This window comes from Schistocerca nitens, chromosome 5 (genome assembly GCF_023898315.1).
Source record: "Schistocerca nitens isolate TAMUIC-IGC-003100 chromosome 5, iqSchNite1.1, whole genome shotgun sequence".
Classification (NCBI taxonomy): Eukaryota; Metazoa; Arthropoda; class Insecta; order Orthoptera; family Acrididae; genus Schistocerca; species Schistocerca nitens.
Window position 1 is genome coordinate 383,322,005 of NC_064618.1, and position 19,370 is coordinate 383,341,374.

Here is a 19,370-nt window from a genome sequence, read left to right on the forward strand (position 1 = left end):
AAGTATCGAAGTCAGTCTGTGAGGCCTGGCACAAAGTTGGTGTTCCAAAATATCCCAAAGGTGTTCTATAGGATTCAGGTCAGGACTCTGTTCAGGCGTCATTACAGGGATGTTATTGTCCTGTAACCACTCCGCCACAGGTCGTACATTATGAACAGGTGCTTGATCGTGTTGAAAGATACAATCACCATCCCCGAATTGCTCTTAAACAGTGGGAAGCAAGAAGGTGCTTAAAACACCAATGTAGGCCTGTGCTGTGATAGTGCCACAAGGTGTGTAAGTCCCCCTGCATGAAATACATGACCACAGCATAACATCACTGCCTCAAAATTTTACTGCTGGCACTACACACACTGGAAGATGACGTTCTCCGGGCATTTGCCATACTCACACCCTGCCATTGGATTGCCACATTGTGTACTGTGGTTCGTCACTCCACACAACATTTTTCCACTGTTCAATCATCCAATGTTTACGCTCCTTACATAAAGTGAAGTGTCGTTTGGCATTTACCAGCATGATGTGTGGCTTATGAGCAGCTGCTTGATCATGAAATCAAAATTTTCTCATATTACTTGCAGTGGATCCTGATGCAGTTTGGATTCCTGCCTGAGGGTCTGGATACATGTCTGCTTATTACAAATTATGACCCTCTTCAACTGTCGGCAGTCTCCGTCAGTCAACAGACGAGGTGGTCAGCCTGTACGCTTTTGTGCTGTATGTGTCCCTTCATTATCACATCGGAAACAGTGGACCTAGGGATGGTTAAGTGTGTGGAAATCTCATGTACAGACATATGACACAAGTGACCCCAATCACTTGACCACGTTCGAAGTCCATGAGCTCCGCGGAGTGCCCCTATTCTGCTCTCTCATGATGTCTAATGACTACTGAGGTCGCTGATATGTAGTACCTGGCAGTAGGTGGCAGCACAATGCACCTAATATAAAAAACGTATATTTTTGGAGGTGTCCAGATACTTTCGATCACATAGTGTAGTAAACAAAAGTAATAAATTTTTAAAATGATTCTATGTTTATTACCTGCAAATGAACAACCCAAAAACAGTGTAACAAATTTGTCAAAATTCTAATTGAAGGTGAAGATGAAATTCATTTACTAGACAGCATATATCATCATATACATGATTTCTATTATGACTTCAGATACATTACAGATTTTTAAAAAGTGTGTTCTCCTGCCACCGTTTGGCGAGTAGATTTTTTTACTTTTTTGTATTAAGGTGGCAGTTTGTTAATAAATTACTCTTATTTTAAATGCTTGTAAAGTCTTTGTGATTCTTCTTTTATTATCTATTATACTTCCATATGACCTGCTACTGCACGTACCTAGTAACAAATTTGCTTGCATTATCATTTTAATTTCTACCACAATTTTTTCCCTGATTTGAATGTCTGATTTATTTCGGTCTTTTTGGTATTTATTTTCAGTTTGTGGTTATCCAAGTTTTTTTATCCATTTCTGTCCTTTTCAGATTCTGCTAAAATTACATCACCACCAACTTGAATACAATGTACATTTTTACTCTTTTAATGTTGAATCTGTTGGTGCTGGTTTCCATTGTTTGTGTTCTACTTTCTATAAATAAATTACTTGAGGCAAAGAGGGAGGCGAGAGGGAGGGATGGGAAGAGAGATTGGGGGGGGGGGGGGGGGAGAGCAGTATTAACAGACATCCCCCTATTTTACTCTTTCTTAGTGCCACCTATTTCTGTATAGCCTCAGAATCAATCTTTACTCTCTCCAATCTATTATAATTATATTCCGTTTTCCAAACAGTATCTTCCAGTCCACTCTATCAACCAACTTCTCTAGACAAATGGTTGGTTGGTTGGTTTGGGGAAGGAGACCAGACAGCGAGGTCATCGGTCTCATCGGATTAGGGAAGGATGGGGAAGTAAGTCGGCCGTGCCCTTTGAAAGGAACCATCCCGGCATTTGCCTGGAGCGATTTAGGGAAATCACGGAAAACCTAAATCAGGATGGCCGGACGCGGGATTGAACCGTCGTCCTCCCGAATGCGAGTCTAGTGTCTAGACAAATGAATTTGGCATATAATTTCTTGTTTCTTTTTCTTTCCTAAATCCAAATTGGTCTTCTCCTATATGTTGCTTAATTTCGGATTTTAATCTTTCCTTTACAATAGTGAGTACGATTTTTGAGGCACGGCTTACTGACATTAAGGTTCTATAATTGTAACAGTCATTGGACTTCCCTTTCTTACACTGATAACTGTTTTACTTTTTATATATTTCAATGGTAGCATTTCCTCCACAAAACAAATACAAATTTGTACAATTGTTCTTTCACCTCTGCAACATTCTTAATAATTCAAGAGCTATGTTACACATTCCAGTCACTTGGTTGTTGTTCAAGTTGTTTGAAGTGTTTAATTTTGACCTGGTAATTGGTGGCCCTACAAATTCATTTTCCACTTATATAATCTGAATTATCTCCAACATCTTATCCATCATGTATTTCTTCACTGCATTCTTTCCATCTTCCTGCCACTATTCACATTCATATAGAATGTATACTTTCTCGTATGGTCTGTAAATATAATGGAAAAATAGGTATCTTAAATTCAGCTTTTGATGTAGGAGTTGGGAGCGCATCAGCACAGTAGTAACAACAGTAATTATTTACAAGAAGTACAAACATCTAGGTATATTTCTTGTTTAAAGAAAGATACAAAAACTTTCATATAAATGTATAAAATGGACGGAATTGTTACATAACCTTGTACATAAAAGCTTTACTAGTTCAGCAGCTATTACACAATAACAACATTACAAAATACCTTAATTTTCCATTAGGAACAGGATTATTAAATACATCAATTTTCAGAAAAGTAACATCTTCCAGAGAATTTTAACCAATATATTTCAGCATCCTGAAGGCACATCTTATAACTTTTTAAAATAAATGAAATTTAGCTGACACACACTTAAAGGAGAAACGAAAGAACCAATATTTACTCGAATTTCATTTCATGGTTCTTCCTTATCCTGCACTTTCCAAATGACAAACAATTCTTGTTGCAACTATTCATCCCTGGGAATAAGATTCATTTGTTTTTCCTTTATTTCAAATATCTGATTAGAATTGTGCATCCAAAAGCAGGATCATATAAAAAAATCTCTGGTGCTTTCCCTAATATACAGAAAATTGTCAATATTACTTTCATACTTGGCACTGTGGCCCCAAGTACAAAAATTTGATTTACCATTAAAGGTAAGAAGAGTACAATAATACTGCAAAAGAATATACTGTACTGACACAGGAATTTTCAATAAACATGTAAATCAAGAATATAATTATTTTAATGATGATAAAGATATCTAAAGTTTCTCAGATATCAATATCAAATATATGTATGAAATCTGTAATCTATAACACAACAGTAGAAACAAAATAAGTTACTTTTTGTTCCATGTAATGATTTCGTATCTGTTGGACAGACAGAACCAACAATTTGTGGTAATATTAAACAAACATGAGCAGAACCCTTTGTAGTTTTGCATCATGTGATGATTCCTATCCAGTTTGTTGAAACATGTCGTCATTTCATTATCAGCATAAGTGAAGTGACGGTTTGGCACTATTATCACAAAGCAGAATGAGAATGTTGTAGTGATTATTTCTTGGCCAGTTAATCTCAATAGTGGTTCTTTCTTTTTAAGATGTAACTTCTATTTATAAAACAGAATAATAAAAATTACAAGTAAGTGAAAACATATGAAAAAATATAGCTTTTACACTTTATTATTCTGTGAACCCTGTTCAACTTAGGCTGAGATTCTGTGTGGGAAAAAAAAAATTGTGTATCAAATAACATAATGAAACATAACATTTTCAAAAAAATGGTGTGGTCCTTCTAAAATATAGAAATTGTAGTGTACATTCCTGCCATTTGAATTTTACTACTGCGAGTTGATTACATATTTTTCTGAACACTACACCTACTGTATTAGAGGCACTTGCATTTCTTCTTTAAAGAATGTTAGTAATGGCAGTATCTCTGTGCAATAGATACCAGAATGAAACTATCACTCTGCAGAGGAGTGTGCGGCAGGAAGTTCCAATAGATACCAGTTTCACTACAGCGATACTTAACAATACGCTGTTTCAGATCAATTGTCAATACAAAATTAACTATGCCAAGCATATTTGCTTCTTGAGTTTGTGTTAACTCTACTGTAAGAAAAAATGTAATGAATGGCAAGACAATACCAAGTATGTTAAAGTAATAAGAACAAAGAGTTGCCGCTGTCATGCGTAAGAAATGTAAAAATGAATATATTGAAAATTACCAAGTAATTCTTCCTATATCAGGAATTTCTCAGTTTGGTCACCAGAGCTGAACTGTTCCTACATTGACACTACTGTCTACTTATGAACCATAAATGATAACTTCTGAAATCTCATTTATCACTGTAGTAAGCACATCAATTATTATCCTGTAACTGAAATATATGTTTTCTACTGTAACTGGATCACGTCAAAAGTCTCCAAATTCAGTTAATATTATGGTGAATTAATCACTATTTTCGTAGTCAAAGAATCAAAATTTATTTTCTTCAAGTACTTAATTCAAATACTATGAAAATATGACACTAGACATATTAAGTTTTCATGAGCAATGAGGGTAAAAGAAAGCTGAATTCAACCCACCAATTACCTTTCTTCTACACGAGAAATTATCAAGAAAAATACACAACTTTGATAAAATTCTACCTGAAATGAATTATTCTCAAAACTATGCATACGATACTTTCTGTTCATATGTTTTGTCTTCCCATTCATACTCTGTTGGTTTTGCTGTGTGTCGTGTTTTGCATATTCTGGGACCATATTTAAGCATGACAATAATAATCCCCAGAATAAACAAGGTAAATACTGTCAGAGCTGGCCAGTAGATATGGAAAGCCATTGCAGATTAGAGATCACTCTCGCGCTTTTGAAGTTCCAAATACTCCTGAGGATATTCAGCAGCAATCGGTTTTGAGGGTATATAACACTCCTCAAGTTCTGTAAGGTCAAGTGGTGGCTGATGATGTGGAGTTTTCGTCCAAATTGACACAAGCCAACGATTGCCTGGAACAACAGCAAACAGTACGTTAGAATTTCACGTACAATGCAACTGTAATTATTAATGCTACACGAAAGTGGACTGAAAGTGGTGAATTACTTAAGACATAAAAAAGTTGCAAATTAACAAAACTGCTACATAGAATACTGTGAAGAGATATCTGGTTATCCATTCCCTCCAATTTGACACCACGGAAGTAAATAAAAGAATGAGCAATGATAACCACTCACTGTCAAATCATTTACTTTAACTACCATGTCCAGGAAGAAATCACACTTTTCTTCTTCTGAACTGCACAACTTTTATGCCCTTCGCGAAACAGGATTTGTCTGTAATTTCACTTACTAGTAGGTGATTCGTGTCTGGACTGCTCTGCAGGTGCACATACTATCCTCCTCATACCCTCTTGTGACCAAATTATTCTGCACCTTGGGACTCGTGTTCTTAATCTATTACAGGTTCTTCAATTAGTGTAACTGCAGCTAATTTCTTCCCCTTGGACTGAAGCCTTCTTGCTTTCTAGCACTTTCTTATGACAATAAAATGCGTGCAACATCTGGGTTGACATGTAATGGTAGCATTCGCTACAAAAGACCTTTTTTATACATCAAGTGTCTTGAATTCTCAATCTAGTTGTTCAGCTCCATTTCTCCCAACACTCTGCATGGTTTTAGTGGGGGTGCACTGCCAGTCAAAGGGCAAATCTTTGGGACTGTAACTAAGTGGACTAACTCATTTAAGGTCACATCCACATGCATGGGGGTGAACCAACGGTCCCTAAACTGGTGCCCCATTTTCTCTTATAGAAAAACAGGATCCTAAGATGAATGACTTTGAAGCTGGGGATTTTCTCCCCAAGTAGAACTTGTCAGCTTTCTCAAGATGTTTCTAGTGCAGATTTTTCCTTTCAAACCCATTCAAGTATGCTCTAAACCACAGGGCTTGGTCCAGAGTAATTCTCAGATATTTCGGGATGTTACAATGCTGAATTTCCAATTCTCTCCACTTGATATTAAGTTTTCTTTTGTTGTCTCCGTTTCTTATGCAGAAAGCACTTACTTGAATCTTTCCTGACTTGACCTTAAGAAGGTTTAGGTCATAATATTCTCCCAAACATTCAAGTCTATTGCTTATTTTGGTTTCAATTTCCTCGAATGTCCTCCCTTGGGCAATCGTGCAGCTCTGTCATTCTCACAGGTAAAACACCTTGGATCTGGAAGAAATGTCTGACTACTCACACAAATATTGTAAAGAACTGGGGGAAACACATTGCCTTGAGATAATCCATTCTTCTGGTTTCTTCAGTGACACCTCTTATCTTGCAGTGTTACGCAGAATCTGTTGCTATGGAGCGAACATCTGACTACATTTGTTAGCCTGAAACCTAGTTACCTCATACAGCTTTTGGATATTTTTTTGATTCACACTGTCATATGCAGCACTGAGGACTACAAAAGCTGCACCAGTGACTAGTTTTTTCTCATATCCACCTCGATGTGTTGGATAAGGAGAGTGATTTCATCTCAAATCATATAAGTCATGTCAACTCGTGGTCATGAATTTCTTCAGAAAAAAATATATATTAGATCTCTATATCACAAGTGTTAAGAAATAAAGTTTTTTCATTTTATCTTAATTTTTGTAAATGGTACAGCCCTTTGAAAAATGTATATCTTATAAATAGCTCTTAAAAAAATCCTAATAAAATAAAAGTACTGGAGACCTGGTATATGTTTTGCGTTAAAGCTCCCTCTTAGTGTGCTGAAATTTAGTTGACACCCACACACCAATGGGGCTCGTTTAACTTACAAATTTAAGACAAAAATACAAAATTTAAGATAATTTTTCCACTTAATTGTTTTTCTTTTTAGTTTTGAAAGTCACGGAATGCAATCTTTTCTGTCATATTACCAGATACTACTGATGTAATTATAAACAATATTTTCTCTGCTCCAGATATCTATATTATGTAAATACTTATTACTAAAAATGAATAAAATTGCATTTTTCTGAATTTACTCAAAAACCCCCATCTGAAAACTTTTGAGAATTACACAAAATACTGTTCGATTAATATGTTAGTAGTCAGTGCAAACACAGTGTGCAATATTTTTCTGTGTAAAATATACATGTTGGCAAAACTGTTTTCAGTACTCTTCTGTTTATAACAAACGAGTGAGCAATTGCACATAAACCATTCTGAATCAAGTTTTGTATTTGGTTTGAACTTTTTGTTAGATACGATGTCAGTTAGGAAGTACAGTAGTGACAGAGTGAGGTGTGTGGACTATTAAAAGAAGACACAGTAGGTGGTGTTTAAGAAAAGAGAAAAATACTTCACAGTTGTTGAAAATCTGTCACAGGGTATTTCAGAAATATCTTGGACCTCAAGTAATGGTATTAGCATCACATCCATTGTGCAGGAATTGCTACACTCACTACAAGAATTAATTTAATGACACCCCTCCCCGAAAGATCACCATCACCCAAATGTGAAACTGAAGAAGACAGTTCAGGTGTTTATATTCCTGGGTGTGAAATTGTTGATGTGTTGAATGTTAGCATTTCTGATAAAGCCCCTACTATATCCTCACTTAAACAACCAGCAAAGTTAAGAAGCACTAGAAGAAAACAGTATGTAAAAGAAAAGTAGAAGAAATTGAAACAAGTTTTACACAAGCAACATCTCCAAAACCTTATGAAGTGTATAATGTAGATGTATTTGGCACACAACCTGAAGATAGTGATATGAGCATGAAATGAGATGTATGGTTTCAAAACCTAAATACTGCAGCCTCAGCAGCCACCTATACAGTAGTTACTGAAACTGATACCAGGTAGCTACTCTAAGCAGCAGATACAGAAATACATACCCACTTCCTAAAATTATTTGATTTCAAAAGCTCATAAAATAAAGAATAAGAAAGGTATTTGGGCATGTCCAGATTCTTACTGTGGGCATTTGTTGGAAGATGATAAGCATACTGTTGCTCTGGAAGACTACCTAAGTGATGACAAACATTGCAGCAGGCAAAGTCCTAAACGGGCTGATGTTATCTCTGTTAGTGAAAATGGTGAAAAAGTTCAAAAGATACATGACAAGATCAATAAGAGAAGCATGTCTCCTAATGGAAAAGGAGTGCCTGAATTTAAAATTTGGTCTCTCAAAATTCTACTCCTTACCAACAAAATGGGTAAAATGTCAGCCAGTGAAGTAAGTATGCACACGTATTTAATTTGAAAGTTTCTGCATAAGTAGTGTCACAGGAAAGAAGTACACAGAGATGGACCTGATGCTTTTGTGTGTATTTCAAGAGCAGCAAGATAAACGTTGGTTGCAGGAGTGTGCAATGTGTATTGGTGCTGACGTGATGACTGTTGAAGCATTACACCGTCAGGATACTGACAATGACATAACCTGCCTATTGTGGGAGGGTGTAGAGGTGGTGAAGAAGCCAGTAAAGGCAAAGAAGTTTGTTACAGAGGTTACACATTGGGACATGAAAGGAATAGCTCACCATCATAGTCAGAGACAGCCCATAGCAGAAGTATTATTGGGCACATCCCAGAATACTGATACATTAGTCCTTCATTTCAACATTGCTGCGAACTAGTCGGTTGCTTTGCAGAACAAAATTGAAAGTTACTACTGGCATATATGATAGGTATCAATATTCACATGTGTTGCTCACTTCCATGGAAGATCACACTGTTTTGCTGTTGTCAGCAATGATCTCATTCATGACAGTGCACATGCATGCTATGCTGTTAGCATGATAATTGATGACATATCATCCAGATGCCATGAATTTCCTAAATGTGCATGTGACTGATGGTGCAGCATCTCCTTTTAAAATCTGCTTTAAGCTTTATGAGCTTGGTCAACTCTGTAGTACAGAAATTAAGGCAAAAAATGGATATTTTCAGCAATAGGTAATGGAAAAAGTGCATGTGGTGGGGTAGGAGGTCTCTGTAAACATATTGCAACAAGATTTAATATCCAGCATTAAGCTCTTGATGCTACAAGAGATGCTACTGTATTTGTACACACCATATCAGCATTAGTAACAAACACGACACTCTTTAATTCTAAATGAAAGTACATTAAGGGAATTCTATTAAGAAAGAGAGAAGAGTGGTCTACTATGAAACCAGTGGCAGGAATACAATCAAGCCACTACTGGGTTGCATCCCAGAGAGGCACACATGCTGCAGGAATGGTTCTCCAAGAAATGCAGCCTGTTGTTGTTGTGGTCCTCAGTCCAGCGACTAGTTTGATGCAGCTCTCCATGCTACTCTAACCTGGGCAAGCCTCTTCATCTTCGAGTAACTACTGCAACCTACATCCTTCTGAATCTGCTGACTGCATTCATCTCTTGGTCTCCCTCTATGATTTTTACCCTCCACATTTCCCTCCAATACTAAATTGGTGATCCCTTGATGCCTCAGAACACGTCCTACCACCCGATCCCTTCTTCTAGTCAAGTTGTGCCACAAATTCCTCTTCTCCCCAATTCTATTCAGTACCTCCTCATCAGTAATGTGATCTACCCATTTAATCTTCAACATTCTTCTGTAGCTCCATGTTTTGAAAGCTTCAATTCTCTTCTTGTCTAAACTATTCATTGTCCATTTTTCACTTCCATACATGGCTACACTCCATGAAACTCTTTCAGAAAGGACTTCCTTATAATTAAATCTATATTCCACGTTAACAAATTTCTCTTCTTAAGAAACACTTTCCTTGGCATAGCCAGTCTACATTTTATATCCCCTGTACTTCGACCATAATCAGTTATTTTGCTTCCCAGACAGCAGAACTTAGCTACTACTTTAAGTGTCTTATTTACTAATCTAATTCCCTCGGCATCACCTCATTTAAATCAATTACATTCCATTATCCTTATTTTGCTTTTATTGATGTCCATTGTTACTGTGTGTGAAATGCAGAGACCACAGGATATATTAGAAGACTTTGTAATGAGCCACTTCATTTTTTGTATGTATAACAATCAGTGGTGGTTGGGACAGTTAATGTGTGTCTCCCATGAGCTGCAAGATATAACCGCGTGCAAATTCAGATCGGCTATACAAGTTCAATGAGAAGCAGAGGAAAAAAACAAATGAACTCTTTTCAACGGTGCAGTGTTGCTTGTTACATTGTAGGCAATTTTAATTCATGGAGAGTGAGAAAGAAGTACAGTCATGACAGAAGACAATAATAATTTGTGAATAATATCTTAAAAAGAAAAATTGGTATAAATATTCCATATCTCATTTTTTATAAAATGCTTTCACACAAAATTATGAATTGTTTTCCCACTCATAATGTTGTAAAGTAATTATTTTGATTCAGAAATACCAGTTCTGCATAACATATACTTAAAACCAGTGATCAATTCAAAATATTTAAATGTCCATGATTTTTTGACTTTGAGAGTAAAGCTAGGTCTACCTAAAAAAAAATTTCACACTTTGTACAGACAAGTATTAACCACTTTGATTCTACATTCCCTAAGTACACTGACCCACTAATGTACCACGAACTTTTTAGAAGATTTAGGAAGGGGTTTTTGGAGAAAATAATTTGTAAATAACCAAAAAATATTTCAGATTCTTTCATGTTTATGTACAAATATTTTGGCAGTTTAAGAATTTCTTTCATTAATGTCATAAATGACAGTTAGCAGTCCTTCCACTTTATCGTTTCTCAAGACAGTTAATATCCTGTGACTATTTATATTTTCAAAACATAATTTTTAAATTCACAAAAAGTTACAAATTTTCATAGTTTATTAAAAGAAAAAGAAGCTCAGAAGTGTGTATGTATTAATCATGTCTCATAGTATTGGGAACAAAGTATTTATTGAGAATAAATTCAGACCTCTAACGCTTTCGGTTTTTTTATTACAATTTTTAAGTTTTCCCTTTCGTTACGACATTTTCACAAATATTTGGAGGTCTATAGCGTTTTAACAAATCATCAGAAAATCAAAATATTGTAATTTTGGATGGGTATCATGTGGAACATATTTTTTTTTTCAGCAAACTATGAAATAGTGGTGTGGCACATTCACTCTTGACCTGTATGATTTGAGATGAAATCACCCAGGACCTAGCCAGAGCATGACTTCCCTGGCCTAAAACCAACTTGTTCTGAAACAATATTTTCATCTCCATTCGATCAATTCCTGCACTACCTGACAAAAAAAAAAATGAAGCACCTAGAATGGGAGGAGGAAACGAAATGAGTTTATGGGGTGAGAGAGGGGGTGGGTGAGAGAGGGGGTATGTGATGATATTTAAGTGATTACAAAATTATGTCAAATTTACAAAAAACTTGGCAGTATGAGCTCACTTAGCAGTATGACTTTACTTCCCCTACGGACTGGATACATGCACTGATTTGATTGAAAAGGGTGTCGTAAGGCCAGCTTCACACATGTTAGCTTGTCCTTGATACTTGCATACTGGCACCGGGATAGTGTGAGACTGAGTTGGTCCCACACAAGTTCTATCAGATCTGGAGGTCTTGCTATACATACAAGTATCTGAACGGCAAGCAGCAGTTCACAGGTGTGCATGTCGTGTGGGCGAGCACTGTCCTGTTGAACAATGGCACCACGATTCTGTCATGAGAGGTAACACATGGATACAGATAGTCTGATGTACCATTGTGCTGTCAGAGTTCCTTTTATCAATACCAGTCATTACCTGATGGCTCCCCACACCATGAAGTCAGGAGTGATACTGCTGCATCTCTCCAAAACATTAGAAGAAGGGATCTTCTCTGCAGAGTGCCACAATAGTTACCAAAAGTAGTCACCTGGGGTAGAGCAGAACTGCAATTCATTGCTGAACACCATGTGACACCATTCATCTGCAGCCCTTGCTTCCCAGTCATTGCACCACTCCACACACAGATGTTTCTGTTGTGACATTAGCAACATTCTATGCATGGGACAGAAAATCCATAGTCTGGCTGCTGCTAGTCTTCTACACACAACGTAGCAGGTAGTCCACTTCTTGTTCTGAGACGGCAGTCACAGACATGAAAGGGTTAAGATGTGTTTGGTGCATAATAAGGTGATCCAGCCTCGTTGTGATCAGACAGGGTCGACGGGAATCTTGTCGACCAGTACGCATTTCAATACTGGGCCACTGTCATGTCACATCCAAATGCCCCACAATTCTGGACATTGCAACTCAAGCCCTATGAGAGGCCACTTTCAAACTCTTTCAGGTGCTGATAACACTGTCTCATACAAGTATGTGGCACCTCGATGCCCTTCAGAGTGTTCAGTCAAAATCTGACACTGTTCATGCCACTTATTATGTGCCATGCCTGGAGCAACACATATGCACCCTGGTGGCCATTGTAGTTATCACAGATAATTGCAGCTTTAACAATTAACAAGCCCAGTAATTGAGTGTAAGTGTACAAAATTATGCTGACATTTGAACATGTCTACTGGTTGCTTCACTCTTTGTCAGGCAGTGTAATCAGTATCATTCAAAACAGGCACACAAGGAAGTCTTGCCAGTTTCTCACCTTTCAGACAATGTCTTCCTTTAAAACTAACTAACAAAATGGATGCAGTGACAAGCTATCTTTACTCATTCCCCTGTTTGTATTCCAGCACCATACTATTTTGAAATAAACAATATCAACAAAAAAAAAAGTGTACTCTTACCTGTATTACTGTCCTTCCAATATTCTTTGTACTTTGAACAGCAGCAAAACACTATATTCAGCAAGAAGAGGAATGCCCCAAAAACAGTGCAAATACCTATTGCAATATAAAATGCCGTGTAATCACCAAACTCTTTCTTGAAAACCACTGGTTCTTTCATGTAATCCTTTGGCTCTTCTAAAATGGACATTTTTCAAACCACTGTTGCATATTCTAAAACAAAAACAAAGCCATTAATGGAGCACAAGAACAATCCTCTGAAGCAACGATAGTTATGTCTCTTAATAGGGTTCTGATTCTGATTTTAAAGAAAAGTGTGAATATAGTGTTTCAGGAAATTAATTATACTCATCTAAATTAAGTATAATACATAGTATCCCATAATATAAGTAGGACAATAATTACTATATTTATCTTACTCATTATGAGATTATTTCTTGCCTCTCAGCTTGTAGTAAAATGAATGGCTTTACTTCATTTCACACTGCCACACTATTCTCGTTACAGGACTGCAGGTCTCATTTTAATAAGAGTTATGTTCCAAGTTTTTCTAACTAATGCATCATCTTGACTGTGAAATTTATACATTCTGCTATGACATGGTTTAGACGAATATTAGGTAGAGAAATTAATCAATAATCTGCAATGGTCAACTTTTACAATATGCCTACTATTATTGAAAACTGGTCTCTCAGCAAAGCAATGGGTCAAATCAGACAGGGACAACTGTCATTTGTGAATTTGGAGCAAAATGTCATTAACACTTTTACTACAATTGCCAACATACAGTTAAACTCCCACTGACACACTAGAGATTTTTTTATCCACAAATTTAATTTTATCACACATAAAACTGGAGACACGACTTCTTCTAAAAACTGCTGTCTAACCACACAGATTAACATAGTGAAGGATAAGTATTCAGGGAAGTGTGGTTGGCTGATTATTTATGAAAGATATGTGTATGCTAGTCACCCAATCAACACATTCAAATCTTCTCCCTAATAATACAGGAAGCTAATTTAAATCGTACCACATTTAATTTAAATCATACCACATTAATGTCCATTGTGGTGCTCAAACACACCCTCTGATTGACAGCTTTACCATTTATTTTACTTGTTATACATCCACAAGGGAAGGTGTTCTCACCAGAGAAAGATTCCATGTGTCTGGATATTGTGTCCAATAGAGAAGCACAGTAATATCACTCCAAAATTATGAGTTGCTGACAGGAACTGACCTTCAGGAGGTGAAATAACAGTAAAGCCAATATACATATCTAAAAGGATATACAATATCCCAGCTTTAAGAAGTAATAGTTCCATCATCAGGGAGGAGAGCGGGAGAGATTGTGGGTGGATAAGAGGTATCCATCTATTGTGAGGCTGAGGGCAGATGGAGCTACCTCATTCACAGCTTTTATGCCATCAGAGCCACTGCTGTTGCTTCATTGTTCTTCCTTTGCTGCTTAACTAGTCTGAAATAAGGAGATTCTGGCTGCAGTCTTCAAGTACAGGAAGTAAAGTTCTGGTGTCACAGCCATACACTAATTATTCCGTTTTCATGCTGTAAGTGATGGAAAAAGCCTTACCACCTGCAGTGCTGCAGTCATCTGCAACGGGCAATCTGTTTGATTCAGGTGTGCATATCAGGATACACAACAAGGGTTAGGTCATATTATTACTGAGTAGCCTTTTACCCACAGGTTCACCCACATACGCGTATGTCATTTGTATATTGCCCTCCCCCCCCCCTCCCCCCAAACACCAATGGCAGCGCTGCTTTAAGGCCAATAAGCATTATGTGTAGCAAGTTTTGTTGAAATTGATCCAGTGGTGTAAGTGAAGATGTGGAACACACATACTTTTTATGACACAGATTTCTCACTCAATCTCATCCCCCCCCCCCCCCCCCCCGAATCAATTGGCACCATCGCTTTGACTTCAATTGGGCACTTACTTATCGATGTAGTACACTTCTTTTGCCCAGATGCCAATGACAAAGGTAGCCTAATGTGATTCTTCACCACTAGGTCTTGGCTGGTGCTTGTGCCCTCAATGCTTTGCCAACTCGAAAAAAGGTTCTTGTGCCTTCCACCAACAGTGAACACTATCACTTGAATACAGTATGGAGCACTATGATCAAACATGTCTCCCCCCCCTCCCCCCGACTATCCAATACAATCTCCTGGAGCCTCAGCAAGAGGCAAATACATGTTGAAACACACATCAACACCTGCTTCGATTCTGTCACAATGATGAGAATGTAGTAATAAGGAATGGGAGATGAATTTATAACTCAGATAGGAATATGTTCATTTATGGCTAACAAGCTGCAAAAACATTAGGGAAAAAGCAACATACATTCTATAAATGAAAACAACTGAAGACAAAAACAACTATCGCTGGAAGATCAGAACCAAGAACAGGTTACACCAATGAGAAACTCATGAAAATTACATAATCGTCAGTCTGAATGAAAATGATGTGAAACTGTTCAACATAATCTTTATTCTTGTTTTGTCTCTTTTGTTTCAAATGGAAATAAATGATGTTCTCCTCTCACTGTATTCTGCTTAGCTTCCATTTTAAAAGGTGTATGCACAAGGTTAAACACCAAAGAATGAAACAATCTGAAACTATGGTTGTGATGACAGTCATCTGTGATGTAACCTGAGTTATAGGTTTGACTGGATGGTCACAATTTGACTGGGAACTGATGAACTCAATATGAAATAAAGGTTGTGGTAACCAGTTGGTTTGTAGTATAACCATTATCATACTTTCATTGGTGGCAACAATCACTCCATATTTAATACACAGTTATAATAAAATGTGAACTTTACTTAGTGATTGGTTCAGCCATTAACCCTCGCAGTACCATTGGGGAGAGGGTGGGGGGTAGCTTATGCCCACCTTTAGAAAAAAGTATTGTAATTCTATCAGTTTTCTCATTATTTTAAAATTCTGAAAAAAAAAAGTTTGTTCTTTTAATGAATTCTTCTGCCAGATTCCATGTGTGTTTTAAATTTTTCAATTAAATGTAACCCAAAAATTTAAGTCTCAGTAGCAGATTCACTTTCCGCAATGAAAGTCGTATTCATTATTTCCAGTTTCAGGGTCTTACTTTCACATCAGTATCTCTCTAAAAAGTATGTTGAGAGTAAAAGTAAACAACAATGAAAATATACATTTTTTTATGGTGGTCAAAGTTGGTTGTACACATTATTGAAAATCTGTTGATATTGCTATGAGTGTGTTAAACGGTATTTTCAGGTTCTGGACCCTGATTACAAATCAGTAACTCTTTAAAAATTATTTTGTTAATGTAATTCAACAATAATTAATGAATTTTGTTTGTTTTAGGGTTGGCACAAAGTACTCCTCCTGGGTAATGCAGGTTATGGAAGTCTTGGCATTGCTAGGGTTAATAATTACAGAACAAATCTGTTACTGTCATCAGTCCCAGATAAACTGAGGAACATTGTATTACGTAAGAGAGAAATGCTAGAGTTTTGACCTATGTTTTATACATGTACAAATCTGCCTCAGAGAGAGAGAGAGAGAGAGAGAGAGAGAGTGAGTGTTTTCTCTACTTCAGAACAAGGCATACTGGCCAAAAGCTAAACTTGTATGGCACTCTTTTCATGGTGTCTGCTGGCAACTCAACATCTCCTCTATATGGTGAGTAGCACTATTTCTTTTTCATAATATTATCTACATAAATTATGATAAATACAAAGTAGGGCTTATTCAAGTAATGTGACAGAAAGAAAGCAAAATATGAGTATCGTTGTGTGGAATTCCATATGGCATTAATTAAGAAAGGAAATAGTGTCACTGACAATAAAGTTGTTAATTGCAACAACTCACATATGCGAATTACAGTGTCTGGTAAGCGTCACTGTATCATTGGTCTACAAATGTTCAGTGCCTCCCATTCTATTAATACTCTTTAATAATAATAATAAAAAATAATAATAATTTACTGTAGTAAAAGTGCACTAAGGATAACTCGTGCTGTTTATCCTACAGACTCTTTCCGGTGACAGTTTTATCTAATACACACTCACTGATAAAATCTCATTAATTTTATTGAATAAGAGCTAATAAAAATCAACAGTCATGCATAATGTAATTCCTTACAAATTAATAACAATTATCAGTACAGAGTTTCAAATACTTAGTATTTCACAAACTTTCTGTGCCTGTCACTTATAGTTGGATAAAACAGAAGATGCTATATAATGTGAGGAAACAAAACTTTGTGCTCAAAACTTTTATTGTCTTGCTACAAATTCCAGCTTATGATACCATACTGTGCTACCAAACTAGTGAAACTGGAGTTTAATTAATAAACTTAAATTACCAATCTGCCATCAATATTTTGCAATATGTGCTACTACTACTGTACTTTCGAAACAGCCACGTCACGGAGACTGTTTTCTAATGAAATTGATTTAAACTATAGAATGTCATGTGTCTGCATGAAATCTACTCAACAATTTGGAAGTATTTCAGGGATCTATGAAGTTGTAACTGCGGTGGAGTGGCGGGATTGGTGTGTTCGCATGTGTGTATATTATTGTGCTTACAGCGCTTGAGGGTTATACAGCATAATCATATTATATTCCAACAACTGTAAATTTGTTGGAGACATCTATAGTGTATTAACGATGCACTATGCTTAAAATTGTAATTAATCCTCGACTATAAAATTCATTAAATTAATTTATTTAACAGTCCAGTTTTCGTATATTAAATGGCGGTAGATTCCACATCACTAATATAGAAAATTTAAAAAATTAAAGAGTTCGACGCACAGTCATCCGTCCACTTTCTTTCATGTTACGTGTTATTTACATTTTGATGGCATACGAATGAGTAAACGTCTTACCAGCTATTAGCAAACAATATCTATTCATAGAGTAAATTGCTAGCGTGACGAAAATAAATTCATGTAAAACTTACAAAACATTTCCACCAAAATTCGTAATACCAAACACCACCACGACCTACATTTCAGTACGCATCAACCACCGCCCTAACAAGTAACAACGCCCAACTGTAGAGTGACCAACCTACGGAAAAAAGACATTAGCCATTAATATATATATAAACATACTAATGGGAAACACCGGAATCTGAGTCTCTTAGTTTTAAAAATTGCAATCCTTCCGCATTTCTATTTGTTTATTTTCTATCAGAATTACTATGTAATCTAGTTCGACTCAGACTAGACGTCAGAAAGGAACGTTAAAACTGGCGGCATTCAACGAAACGGAACGTTAACGCTACTGGAAAAAAAGATTGACGCTGACGAGGGAGAGGGTAGCGGCGTCTACAAATATCCAATGTTAACCCATTTTTGTGTTCTCGCTCACTCATATCATAATATGGACCACAGTCTAACATAAACAGTCCCGACAGTACCTATTGTGAAAATTGTTGCCATCTGACAGTTGGTGCGACCAGGGGCGCCGACTTATAATAAATATTAGGTTAGGGGGTCCATACTGGGGGGTCTTGTCCCGGGAAATTTTCTAAACTTTAGGTGAAAAATAGTGAGTTTTAAAGCTTAAGCATTTTAGAGTCATACGACCAACGTTAGAACCCTGCAAACTGGACTCTCGATAACTCGACAAGCCGACACATTTTTTGACTTTGAAAGAAGAAACAAAATATAAAAACACGGAATTTTCGTAAAAAGCTAATTTAATTTACAGTAATAATCATGTTTATAGACTTTTACAGAACAGTGACCATATAGCTCGCGAAAGACTGAAATTATATTTAAATAAATCCTAAACTATCATTAAAAGAATAAAATATAAAATATTGCTGTCACACAGTAATAGCACTTTGATTAATGAGCGAAACAGCTGAGTTAAGCTTCCTTTGAATAAGGCTCAGGGTTCATTAAATAGAGACAATACTCAAAGTTAATGCTTTAACACAATTAATAAAGTTAATACAGTATGCCTAATACTTTAAGTCAAAAAGTATGTAAACAGCAGGTTTTAATTGGGTCTTACACCCTAAAAATATTTAAGTCTTTGAAAATAACTAATACAGTACTATAGCATTCCAGTACTAAACTAGTAATAATATTTCGAAAATGAAAATTTAACATTATGTATGTATTTTATTCTCTATTTTATAAAGATTTTTAATATTGCTCTAAATGCCATTATTAGGGCTAGTGTGTCTTTGGAAAGATGCAAATGTCGACCGTCTGACTGGATTACTGAATAGGAAGTCGTTGATTACTGGTCAGCTATCCAATTCATCCAAAACATCTCGGTGGGCATTAAGAACAGCCAAGTTGTTCGATCACTTCTGTACCATTGTTGATCGGAGATATGAATTCAGATGTCTAAGGGCGCTAAATGACCTTTCTGCTTTTGCTGTAGTGATTGGAACTACTTGGAGAAGCTTAATGCACTTCACAACTTCAAATAACATTTCACCAACTACAGGCACTTGTGTTATGTCCTTTCTTACGTCACACATGTTTTTTATGATCAGTTGTTTTTTATTAGCGATATCGGGTAACATATTCA

General features: G+C 36.4%; 1 protein-coding gene across 1 annotated transcript; it reads right to left on the minus strand.

Moving 5' to 3' along the window:
- Positions 1 to 4,852: 4,852 nt before the first annotated feature.
- LOC126259764 (uncharacterized) lies at positions 4,853 to 17,931 on the minus strand. The gene is made up of 3 exons (XM_049956765.1): positions 17,779 to 17,931; positions 12,806 to 13,018; positions 4,853 to 5,116 (listed from the first exon to the last, which is right to left on the minus strand). The coding sequence occupies exons 2-3, from the start codon at positions 12,993 to 12,995 to the stop codon at positions 4,959 to 4,961; spliced, it is 348 nt and encodes a 115-aa protein (XP_049812722.1). The 5' UTR covers positions 12,996 to 13,018; positions 17,779 to 17,931; the 3' UTR covers positions 4,853 to 4,958.
- Positions 17,932 to 19,370: the final 1,439 nt, after the last annotated feature.

Coding starts and splice junctions, on each gene's coding strand:
- LOC126259764 (XM_049956765.1), bottom strand. CDS start 12,995: ATGTCCATTTTAGAAGAGCCAAAGGATTACATGAAAGAACCAGTGGTT. Junction 5,117..12,805: donor TTGGAAGGACAGTAATACAG/GTAAGAGTACAC, acceptor CTGTTGTTCCAG/GCAATCGTTGGCTTGTGTCA.